Raw genomic sequence first — 12,906 nt, 5'->3', positions numbered from 1 at the left:
TATTATTGGTGCGTGACATCATGAAACGATATGGTACGATATAATTTATCCAAACATCATATTCATCAAACAATACAATACAATGTAGTTCAATACGATACTTTATGAAACGACGTATAACAATTATCCAAACAAGCTGTTACACTCTCCATTTTCATCACGAACCACTTTTCTTCGACTGTCAGATATACCATACGATGCAGTATAATACGATACTTTATGAAATGACGTATAACAACCATCCAAACAAGCTGTTACACTCTCCATTTTTCATCACGGACCTGTCAGATATATACAATGCAGTACAATACGATACTTTATGAAATGACGTATAACATAAATTAATGACGTATAACAACCGCCCAAACAAGCTGTTACACTCCATTTTTCGTCACGGGCCACTTTTCTCTTAGACTATCAGATATATAATTTAATACAGTACAATACGATACTTTATGAAATGACGTATAACATAAATTAATGACATATAACAACCATCCAAACAAGCCGTTACACTCGCCATTTTTCGTCACGGACCACTTTTCTCTTAGACTATCAGATATATAATTTAATACAGTACAATACGATACTTTATGAAATGACGTATAACATAAATTAATGACATATAACAACCATCCAAACAAGACGTTACACTCGCCATTTTTCGTCACGGACCACTTTTCTCTTAGACTATCAGATATATAAATTAATACAATACAATACGATACTTTATGAAATGACATATGTTACTGTATCATTAACAACCAACCAAACAAACTATTACACTCTCTATTTTCCGGACGACTTTTCTGTTAGACTGTCAGATATACCAAACTTATTGGTCCCCCAAAACTTTTGACAACTAAGTTAATTGGCACATGCGAATTAAACTATATATATAGACAGAATTGGGTGATCATTTGGTTCAAGAAACTAAAGCAAATTAAAGATAGAGGAAAAAAAGATGAAAACAGAAGCCTCAACATCATCAGCAGCTGGTTCTTATCATCGACTTGATGATTATGAAGTTATTAATGATGATATTTCAAACAAAATTTTTACGAGTGATTCAGATGACTCTCGTCTCAGACAGTTGGGTTACAAACAAGAACTCTATCGTGGCCTTTCGTAAGTTCTTTTTTTTTAAAAAAAATAAAAAAATCTCTTCTTTCTATGGTTTCTTTACTCTTTGTTTCAATTTACGTGAACGTATTTTCTTTTTGGTCCATTCCAAAAAAAAAATGACCAATTTCTAAATTTGGTAACAATTTAACGTAAACTTACAATCTCCCCAACCAAGAGCAAGGTGGGAAACTCCCATTTCCAACCAAGAGATTGTGAGTTCGAGTCTCCCCAAGAGCAAGGTGGAAAGTTCTTGGAGGGAAGGATGCCGGGGGTCTATTTGGAAACAGTCTCTCTACCTCAGGGTAGGGGTAAGGTCTGCGTACACACTACCCTCCCCAGACCCCACTAAGTGGGATTATACTGAGTTGTTGTTGTTGTTTTTATTTTTCTTAAATTCCGTGCCCAATCAAACAGATTCACATAAATTGAAACGGAGGGAGTATACATTTTCTGGCAAAATATAGAGTCCGCAAATTTAGAATGAATGTGATATTTTCTTCGTATAATTAATACATAATTCGAGTGGAAACCAATATCTCAGTGGATCCATAGAAACAGGTTTTTCTCTTCTTCCTTGGCCATATATCAAGGGGTAATTATTCTGAATTTCCATAGATTTAAAATTTAAGTTTTATTCAAAAATTAGTTTGATTGGCTCCAATTGATTCCCTTGGTGTATGATTGTGCAAATATTTTATTTAGTTTTAATGATTTTTTTTTTAAATATTTAGTTCTTGAACCTTGACAATGAAAGGGCAGATAGATATTTTCTTGAACCTTGAGTCCTTGACAAAGTTCCTCTGATAGTGACAGGGGCTAATAAAAATTAAAATCTTAGAACATGATATAGATTGCAAAATGTAAATCTAATTTGTCTGTAGTTTCTTCTTTATTTTTATTTTTTTTGTTTTATTTATTATTAAGTATTTCAGATCAACTTGCGCGCATCTCAACTAACTTACCGACTACTTACTATCTTTCACTAATACATCATGTTCTCAGTAACTCTATTTATAGAAGTTTATGCAAATTAGAAAAATTGACCTATAGGTTGTTTGGATGGTTGTTATATGTCGTTTCATAATATATCGTTTGTCATTGTTTGATGATGTCATGCACCAATAATATGAAGAATAAACTTGCAACATTATTAAAAAAAGTAGGATACATAGTAGTATTATTATATTAAAAAAAAGTAAGATAAAGGATAAAATATAATTATTTAATAATAAAAAAGGCAAGATGAGAGAAAAAAGTAAGGTAACGATGTTACTATACCAAATCTGTTGTCATATAAAGTGACATTTTTCGTTGTTACATAACGACGAATTTAACGATATTATACAATAAAATTAAAGTAACAATCAAAACAAACATTGTATTTAAAGTAACGATACAATACAATACAATAGGTGATAACCATCGCACCTGTTATGTTTGAACATGTTTTTTTAAAGAGAAAAGTAATTTTATTGGTGAATCTTTGTGATTACAATTGTTTTGCTCTCTTGATTCTTCTCTCTGGTTTATTCTTCGTAATTCGATGACTTAAACAGTGTATTTCTCGAACGTTGAATGATGTAAATTTTCTTGAAAATTTTATATCTTTATAAATATTTTATGAATTTATAGAATTTCGAGATGATCTTAATTTTCGAGATATCTGTCTAAACAGGTTCATTGCCAACTTCTCTATTACATTCACCATTGTATCAGTTCTTACGGGCATATCCACATTATACAACCAGGCCTTAGCTTTTGGTGGGCCTATAACTCTTGTTTACGGTTGGCCCATAGTTGGATTAATGACACTTATTGTGGGCCTGGCCTTGGCTGAAATATGTTCAGCTTATCCAACTTCAGCTGGGCTTTACTATTGGAGTGCTAAATTGTCTGGAAATTACTTCGGCCCATTTGCTTCTTGGATTACTGGCTGGTATGTGTGCTTTTCTTTTCCTCTCTTGTTGTTCTATTTTTGCGCAAAAAAAAAATAAAATAAAAAAAATCATATTTTAGAAATTTTTATGCTAATAGGAAATATAAAGAATTTTTAATGCTCTTAATTTTTATTTTGTATAATGCCAGCCTGAAAGGAGGTTGTGGAAGTCGAGAATTAATTAGGGTAGAAGATTAGTAGGTAGTTGAGCGTTTTTCTTTACCCTACCAGTAATATTAGTGTTAGTCTTGTATTTTTTTTTATTCTTAGATTTCTATTACTAGTTGTTGTTTCTTTCACTTTGGTGTTTTTATTATCTTGTTATTGTTACTTTTTTTTTCTCTTCATCTTTTCAGAAATAGCATCTCTACTTTCTCAAGGGTAAGGGTAGGACTGCGTAATACACTATTCTCCCCAGACCCCACATATGAAATTACTCTGGGTTTATTGTTGTTGATAATGCTTGCCTGAGATGAATTTTAATCGAAAAACATGTTTACCGAAGTTTTATATAACCGACCCAACTTATTTGAGATTGAGATGTAATTGCTTTTATTATTGTTGTTGTTGTCGCCACCATCGTCGTCGTCGTAGTAGTATTCTAGATGCTTAGTATGTGATTAAAAGTTGATGGCTCGTGTAGGAATTATGTATGAATTGATACTTTGATGCATGAAAGTGTAATTCATTCAACCATGCAATCTTGAGTTAGAAAAGTCAGATATGATATGTTCATCTTAATTAACACAAAATTTTGATACACAGGATTAGTTGATTTAATCTGGTAATATTTTTTTTGACGTGTATTAATATATTTAAATTAGTTGCTGTCTATTTGTCAGGACAAGCTCTTTGGAATAACTGCGATTTTTTAACATATGTATACATAATAAAGTCGAAAATAATGAATTCAGTTGAACCTACAAAATTTGTCCTATATCCGTTTGAAAGCTAATTTTATTAATGAAATAATTATTAGAATGTGTTTAACATATCGAGAATAGTTTGAATACTTCACTTAATACTATTTTAGTACCCTAAATTCTTATTCGATACTAAATTTCTCAAAAACACAATTTGTACTTCAGGTATAACTAAATAAAGCAAACTCCCCTTCAGGGGCGGAAATCTGTTTATATACACTGTATAAACATAAGGCAAAATCTGTGAACCCCCTTCGCCGAAAAAATACACTGTATATATAAGGCAAAATCTGTTTTTTACCTCTATATATTAAGTTTTGAACCCCCTTAACACAATCCAAAAGTGTAGTTTAGTGGTTAACGGGGTTCAAAATATACATAAGGTCATGAGTTTAATTCCCACTAGATGCTATTTTTTTTTGAACCCCCTTCGTGAAGATCCTGCCTCCGCCACTACTCCCCTTACTCCAATTTTTCTATGTAGAGACCAAGAAGGAAGTGACGTGGCCTAATGTATAGTTAAGTCCCAATTTTAGGTCTAGCCAAAAATAGAATGACCTGAAATATAGACTTTAAGGTAACTATTATTAGGAGTATTAAAGTTAAATGATTGGAATTTCTTCAACTAAAAAAAAAAGAACTTTTATGTTTTGAATTTGTACCGGTAATAAGATAAAGGCCATGCTTTATTTTTAGCCCCACTAATTGACAGATCTATAATTTAAATTTTATGAATTTGGAATTCTATTAAATATACTGATCATTTGAGTTTTTTTTTGGGTTTGTAAATTTAATATTTGTATATATTTAGTAGAATTCTTTCACATATACGAGGTGTATGTCAAAACTATTGAGTTCGACTAATACCGTTGGATTTTTGGGTTCTATATTTTAATATATATATATATATATATATATATATATATATATATATATATATATATATATATATATATTCTTTGCACATATATGAGGTACACGTCAAAATTATTGAGTTCGACTAAGACCATTTGAGCTTTTAGATTCTATATTTAATTTTTTTTTACACATATACGAGGTATATGCCAAAACTAAAGTTCGACTAATTTCATATATGATTTAACTCTATAAAAAGGTTGATAATATATGGTAATTGTATAGGATAAGGTTTGAGGAAAATGTTTATCTTTTAGGGATCGTTTGGTTGGAAAGATATTATTCCGGGATTAGTTATTTCACATTTTTATGGAAATAAAAAAACACTATAATACCGAATTAATTAATTCCGGGATTAATTATACCACAATCTCCCAACCAAATATAAAATAAGCTCTTCTTAAATTTAGTCCCGGAATTAATTTTCCTTGTTCCTTATACCAAACGAGCCTTTACTCTTTAATTTGATAGTCATATTTATTGATGTACTCAAAAGATTAAAATAATAAAATAAAGCTCCTTTATGAAAAAAAAAAAAAAAAGGTTAATTAGATTTGAAGGAATCTTTAAAATTCCATTTGTCTTGAATCTGACAATTTTGCTCGTGCCGTTGAAAAAAATACTCCTATAATTTTGCAAAGCGAGAAGCAGCAGTATATACAGTCCCTCTTGACTTTTCCAATTGCCAACAACCCCCAATTTAGATTTTATATCATTAGTAACTTAAAATTATTTATAGTGAGATTAACAAAATTTATCCTGTAGAGGAAATTCAACAAATTACCTTAAATGCAGGACAAAGTAAATTATATTGTTTTGCATACAACGACTAGAATGTAAATTCAGAACAATTATGAATTTATAATTATAAAATTTGATCACAATAAAGATTGTAGCGGAGCAGTAAGTAGTCCTCCATCGTTAATAAGAGATCTCAGGTTCGCGCTTTGAGTATTGAGTCGTCTTTACTAGGAATTATTTTATCCCTAATGTGAGATTTTTTGGCGCGAATCCAGGTTATCCCCAATATGGGATTTTCAGCGCGAATTCAAATTTAGTCAAACCTCAATGCGGATACCGAATACAATAATAATATATCCAGTATAATCCCACAAGTGAGGTCTGGGGAGAATAGTATGTACGCAAATCTTACTTATACCTTGTGAAGATAGAGAGACTGTTTCTAATAGACCATTGGTTCAAAAAAAAAAAATATAACCGAATACCAGTAATAGTAGTAGTACTAGTCACGCATTTTCCTATTCCTAGTCCCTTGTTTTTATACGATGTGTCATTATTTTCAGTAGTATTGGTACTTTTTTTGTAGTTTCGTATCCCTGGATCTCTGTTATTACTCATTGTCTTATTACCTTGTCGTTGCAATTATTTCTCTGTTGCTTCATTTTTACTGTTCTTGAGCCGAATGTTTTTCGAAAATAACCTCTCTACCTTCATAACATAGGGGTAAGGTTTGTGTACATATTACCCTTTCCAGACCCTACTTGTGAGATTTAGTGTATTTGTTTGTTTGCTTGTGACAAGAGGGGTTGCTCTGACGGTAAGCAACCTCCACTTCCAACCAAGAGATTGTGAGTTCGAGTCATCCCAAGAGCAAGGTGGGGAGTTCTTGGAGGGAAGGATGTCGGGGGTCTATTTGGAAACAACCTCTCTACCCCAAGGTAGGGGTAAGGTCTGCGTACACACTACCCTATCCAGATCCCGCTAGGATTTGAGAATATTCTTACCAAAGAAAATCATTGCTTCCAATAATTCAGATGATTTCCTATCTTGGAAATACAGCATGGGTCTCTACTGTCAACTTACGTCACCAAAAACATAAAGAACGTTCAAATCTTTCCCTATATTTATTGCACTTTCCGTTTTCGTTCTTTGACCATACCACCCTCTTCACACTTCACAACAAACCACTAAAAATTCCAAAATAAAATAAACAAAAAATTATTTACACAGTTCTGATTTGCTATGTAACTGTAAATCTTTGGCTCTTTCTATATATAACTGAAAATCCAGCTACCATTTATAGATTATTTCTCAAAATTAAAAGGAATTTGAAGAAGGCAAAGTTGCAGTGGAAAAAAATAACAATGGGTGTCGAAGTGGAAAAAGCAGAAATTGATTCAGGCCATGCACGTCTTCACGAGCTAGGATACAAACAAGAACTCAACCGCAATCTTTCGTAAATACCCACTTTCAGATTTTTAACCAAAATACTAAAATTTTCGATTTTTTTGATTTTTTAGACATTTTTACTTACTGGTTTGTTTGTTTTTTTGGTTTTTTAGGGTGTTATCGAATTTTGCGTTTTCGTTTTCTGTTGTATCAGTGCTTACTGGTTTGAACACATTGATGGGAACTGGTTTGAATTTTGGTGGGCCAATTTCTTATGTTTATGGATGGCTAATTGCTGGTGCTTTTACTATGTTTGTTGGATTATCAATGGCTGAGATTTGTTCTTCTTATCCTACTTCTGGGGGTCTTTATTATTGGAGTGCTAAGCTTGCTGGTCCAAGTTGGGCACCTTTTGCTTCTTGGATCACTGGCTGGTAATTATTATTTTTTAGTTTTCCTGTTTAGTCTTTACATTTTTCATATTCAATTTATGTGACGTAATCTGACTCAGCATGAAGTTTAAGAAGAAAATAATGTGAACTCACTGGCGTCAGTTACAGTGATCCTGCTACTGTGAAAAAAATATGCTAGACGTGCTCAATTGGGTGAAATTTTTGAATTAGATCGTGCTACTTTGAAATCCGATAGTGTTTTTCGCGATTGTTGAAACTTGTGGTCTTAACATGCTATAATATTTGCGTGGATATTAAAACTTCTTGTTAAGGGTATAACAAGAAGTTCAAAGTTAACTTGTTTCCAAATATAGAAATGTGTTATTCTTTCAGGAACAGATTGATAGATACAGAATAGTGTCACATAAACTGGGACAGGGGGAGTACCATTTTTGGCCTTTCTCTGGTTCTATGATCATATAGCTTTCAGTTCTTCGACTTCCTAAATTCTAGTAGGATTCAGCTTGTTGATATCTTGGAGTTATCAATTTTAAATTGTCTGGTGTATAGAGGAGAATTTATCTGATGTTAAACACAATGTGGTGGAGAGCAAGTTGCAATTTTCTTAGTACATTAGATTATGAAGTTTTTAACTTGTTTGTGTGCTTACTGTTTAGAAGGGCATAGTTTCACTGTTCTTACAAGTATTCTTAGTGTTAATCAAGCGTGGACACATTATCCGCCTAGTTTTGAACCGTGCACCACTGGTTCTCGGGGATTTCTACATTATAAATGAAAAAAAGTAAAGCATGGCACTGGCATTCCACTCTTAGCGGGGGTAGGCTAGCAAAAACAAGCTTTTTGTGTTGATTGAAGCTCAGGCCTTTTGTTTTAGTTTGGTTTTATTAATCATACAAGTATGTGGACTTGTATGTGAGCTCCACAAAACTGGTCCCAAGTGCGGATAAAGGAGGAGAGTTGTGGTAAGTTGACAATCAACGTTGAAGTAGTCAAATAATGAGACATATCATAGTAATTGAATCCTCTGTGTATTGGGATAAAATGGGTCCAAATGGAGCCGAATACATAGAGGATTCATGTTGCTGACTCCGACTAGTTTAGGTTTGAGGCACATATGATTGATTGATCGATTGGTTGATGATTTGATTAGCACACTTTTCATTTTGGAAATAGTAACTCAGTCCATAGTTATGCTTGAGTTCAGCAAAACGCTGTTCTGCAATCCATAGTGTGAGAAATGCACAATTCAAATATGGTTTTGATTTTTGCCAACGAGTGAATGTTCCTGAAAAATCGCAGCTGCTCTAGGGCCTAGATTGTCAATAAGTTCCTTAACCGTATGTGCTAGTTAGTAGTTTCAGTTCAACGCCGCTAGCCATTAAATTTCTCAGGAGGAGGATTCATTGGCTAGGAGGGAAAGAAGACAATAAATAAATCAGGAGGAAAGACAGAAAAATGAAATATGAGGATACTGAATTCTCCTGGATTTTGACCTCTGTTTTATTTGTGACTCGGTACCTTCTATTATCTACTGGCTTTCAACATTAAACTTAATGGAATTTGAGATCATTCATATTCAGTAGTCATAAGTTATTTTTTTGATAAAAATGATGGCTTCTATGTTCATATTGCCCCCTTCTCAGTAAAATTCCTTTCATTTTCATGTTGCAGGTTTAACATTGTTGGTCAGGTATCATGAAGAATTACTAATACACTATTCACAATTTTGAGTGTCTAACTGGATTTAGCTGCTTCACCATATAAAACAACTCTAATCAACAACGGAAAATCTGATTGCAGTGGGCTGTCACAGCAAGTGTAGACTTTTCACTGGCACAGTTAGTTCAGGTGATAATTCTCCTTAGCACCGGTGGATTAAATGGAGGTGGATACCAAGGCTCTAAATACGTTGTTATCGCACTCCACGGCGGAATTCTGCTTTTACATGCTATATTAAACAGTCTTCCTATCTCATGGTTGTCCTTCTTTGGACAACTAGCCGCTGCATGGAATGTTTTAGGTACATTAAAGTAGACCTTCTTTTCTCTATTCAACCTCTTAATACGGAATTGTGTGTTCTCTCAGCTCTGCATAAATGATTATTACAGGTGTCTTTCTTCTTATGATTTTGATCCCAATGGTCGCCACAGAAAGAGCCAGTGCTAAATTTGTGTTTACTAATTTCAATACTGACAATGGAGATGGAATTAACAATAACCTCTACATCTTCGTCCTCGGACTTCTCATGAGCCAGTATACGTTGACAGGTTATGACGCTTCTGCCCATATGGTGGGTTCTGCTTATTTTTCCTTCTTAGGAACTATTTGTTCGAAGTGATTGCGAGTAGATTTTAAATTTTGTTCTTCTCTATTGACTTTGTTTTGCAGACAGAAGAAACGAAAAATGCAGATAAGAATGGGCCAAAAGGAATTGTAAGTGCTATTGGCATATCAGTTCTTGCTGGCTGGGCTTACATACTTGGTATAACCTTTGCAGTTACAGATATCCCGCATCTGTTGAATAAAAACAATGATTCTGGCGGTTATGCTATTGCGCAAATCTTTTATGATGCGTTCAAGAGTAGATACGGTAGTGGTACTGGTGGAATCGTTTGCTTAGGTATAATTGCTGTTGCCGTATTCTTTTGTGGCATGAGCTCACTAACTAGCAACTCAAGGTAAATATACTCGATCAGAGATTCTCCTTGTTTAGCTCAGATTCTGTAGAAAAGCCACTGATGATTTTTTTGCAGGATGGCTTATGCATTCTCCAGAGATGGAGCGATGCCATATTCGTCGTTCTGGCATAAAGTAAACAAGCAGGAGGTTCCGCTCAATGCAGTCTGGATGTCGGCCTTCATAGCATTTTGCATGGCATTGACGGTACAAATTTTTCATATTTTTTTGCATCTTGAAAAACCACACAGAACCCTTCAAAAAGATAACCGAGTTAAACAAGAACAAACAATTCATATAAGAATTAACATTACTATTACTTAATATGCTTTACATACATAGGCAGCCCGGTGCACAAAGCATCCTGCATTCACACAGAGTCCGGAAAAAGCCGCACCCCAAGGGTGTGATGTAGACAGCCTATCCTAATGTAAACATTAGTGGCTGTTTTCACGGCTCGAACCCATGACCTATCGTTCATTGTTGCTCCAAGGCTCCCCTTCAATATGCTTTCTTGATTCATAAGTAAGTTTGTTTCGCGCCCTTCCAGTTACTAATATTTTTTTTTTGGTCTCTTTGAATTATAGTCTCTTGGAAGCTTGGTAGCATTTCAAGCGATGACATCAATAGCAACAATCGGGCTCTATATTGCTTATGCCTTGCCAATCCTATTTCGAGTGACTCTAGCTCGAAAGTCTTTCACTCCAGGTCCTTTTAACCTGGGAAACTACGGGCTCGTTGTAGGTTGGGTTGCAATATTTTGGGTCGCGCTCATTTCTGTACTCTTCTCTTTGCCCGTTGCCTATCCTATTACAGATCAAACTCTCAACTATACTCCTGTCGCGGTCGGTGGCCTTCTCATTCTTGTTGTTTCTTCATGGATCTTCAGTGCTAGACATTGGTTTAAAGGTCCTATTACTAATATAGGAAACTCTAGTGAGGAAGCATAGAAACTAGAATTCTTTGTAATTAGACAATGTTGATGTGTGCATCATACTCTCTAGATTTTCTTTTTTGTTGCTGTGATATTTTTTGCTACAATACTTTGCATTTTTGGACTAAATTCCTCCAATGAAGATTAAGTATGAAAACCATTTATGAAAGCAGACATTTTCATAGATAATTGCACTTTTGATCCCTCGGTTGAGAGTACATATTAATTTGGTCCTTATGATACTTCTATTAGCCCCAAACCCCACGGTGTGGGATAATACTGAGTATATTGTTGCTGTTGTTGTTGTTGTGATACTTCTATAAGCATATTTACCTTGAATTAATTAAATTCTATTTTTTTTTGTCTCTTTACATATGTTATATTTATATTATTTTTATGACTATATTAGTCCTCAAATTTGGAGTAACAACACTAATTTAACATAACACAGGAATAATTAAATGATTTAACAATTTTAATTCGTTTAATTTGTGACGTTTGACAAGTAGAAGGATCAAAAGTACATATTTCAAATAAATGAAGGTTAAATATGCTTGAACAAATACTATAGAGACCAAAATCAAAATTTACCGAAAATTTCAGGACAAGCACAAATTTCCTTTTTTTTTTTTTTACCATTTTGGATGTTTTGCATATTTTCTTGGGACGAAATGTTAAGGCGAGTTACATATTTGGTCGGTCGGTTAAAAATACTAACATACAAAAAAAAATATAAAATGTATATATATCCATAATACTTATTAACATACGCAAAATATATATATTTTTGTCGGCTATAATTTTTGGGAGCGGTTATATTGTGTAGTTTTCGCGAAATGAAAATGATGTAATGGTTTTTGGGAGTACCCAAACAAGAATTAACTTAAATAGCTGCCTACCCAAGCACTTGGACTTAAAATAGCTGGTGGATATATACTACATGTATAGTTTTTGTATAATATGTGTATAATATTAGCTACAAAAAGTAAACCGTAAATTCAATTGGCTATTTCTGTAAAAATCCCTCGCCCAAATTGAGCAGGGAGAAATTTAAAAATAGCTAGATTTACAACTGGTCGTTCAAAAATAACCCAGTTTCAAAAGTAATCGAAATTTAGCCACTTTTCATGTAAAGATAAATCTGAGCGAAAACACTGTTCAAAACCCCGAAAATACGCCAGTATATTATACTCGAGTTCCAGCATAAGTATGCTTGAACTCCAGCATATTATACTGGAGTTCCAAGATAAGTATGCTGGAACTCCAGCATAATATGATGGAGTTCCAGCATAAGTACACTAGAACTCCAGCATAATATACTGGAGTTCCAGCAAGTATAATTGTCCAGTATAACATACTGGAGTTTGGAGCACCGGTGCTCCAGTCTCCAGTATATTATACTGGAGTCAGCAAAGTATACCGCTCCAGCATAATATGCTGGAGTTTATACACAGGTACACCGAACTCTAGTATATTATGCTGGACCGGTCTCTATTGCAGCAAAATAGTGGCTATTTTTTATTGACTTCATAAACACTGGTTATTTTTGAATGACCAGTTCAAAAACTGGCTATACCGTGCTATTTTTACAATGGAGCAGGGTTGTGCTATCGAAGTGTCAATTGTCTTGGGAGTAACTTTGGCCTATTTGCTTCTTTTTTTGGTGCTCTGCTTCTTCTTTCTCCAGGTGTTCCACTTTTGTTAATTCCATTATGCTCATTCACATTTTTGTAATTCTTTTTTCTTTTTGGTGTAAGAGTATTATTTTTTAGGCAAAATTTATAAATTAGTACCTTAACTATGAACCAAATCCCTATTATATATTTTTTGTGGACGAAAATAACTTTACACACT

General features: G+C 33.7%; 1 protein-coding gene across 3 annotated transcripts; it reads left to right on the top strand.

Moving 5' to 3' along the window:
• Positions 1-930: 930 nt before the first annotated feature.
• LOC107826366 (amino-acid permease BAT1 homolog) lies at positions 931-11,221 on the top strand. 3 transcript variants are annotated; one of them, XM_075240787.1, is made up of 8 exons: positions 931-1,128; positions 2,801-3,061; positions 9,114-9,132; positions 9,243-9,462; positions 9,551-9,732; positions 9,831-10,120; positions 10,196-10,325; positions 10,706-11,221. In XM_075240787.1, exons 1-8 carry the CDS (start codon positions 965-967, stop codon positions 11,066-11,068), a joined length of 1,629 nt encoding a protein of 542 aa, XP_075096888.1. In that variant the 5' UTR covers positions 931-964; the 3' UTR covers positions 11,069-11,221. The 3 variants fall into 3 exon arrangements, with proteins under 3 accessions (XP_075096888.1, XP_016508816.1, XP_016508815.1); XM_016653329.2 differs by lacking the exons at positions 931-1,128; positions 2,801-3,061 and adding exons at positions 6,780-7,096; positions 7,203-7,463; XM_016653330.2 differs by lacking the exons at positions 931-1,128; positions 2,801-3,061 and adding an exon at positions 6,778-7,096.
• Positions 11,222-12,906: the final 1,685 nt, after the last annotated feature.

The sequence above is a fragment of the Nicotiana tabacum genome, chromosome 20, assembly GCF_000715075.1.
Source record: "Nicotiana tabacum cultivar K326 chromosome 20, ASM71507v2, whole genome shotgun sequence".
Taxonomy (NCBI): domain Eukaryota; kingdom Viridiplantae; phylum Streptophyta; class Magnoliopsida; order Solanales; family Solanaceae; genus Nicotiana; species Nicotiana tabacum.
The sequence above is the reverse complement of the archived record's forward strand: the minus strand, read 5'-3'. Positions and strand labels throughout refer to the sequence as shown.

Coding starts and splice junctions, on each gene's coding strand:
- LOC107826366 (XM_075240787.1), top strand. CDS start 965: ATGAAAACAGAAGCCTCAACATCATCAGCAGCTGGTTCTTATCATCGA. Junction 9,733..9,830: donor ATGACGCTTCTGCCCATATG/GTGGGTTCTGCT, acceptor TTTGTTTTGCAG/ACAGAAGAAACGAAAAATGC. Junction 10,121..10,195: donor TCACTAACTAGCAACTCAAG/GTAAATATACTC, acceptor ATTTTTTTGCAG/GATGGCTTATGCATTCTCCA.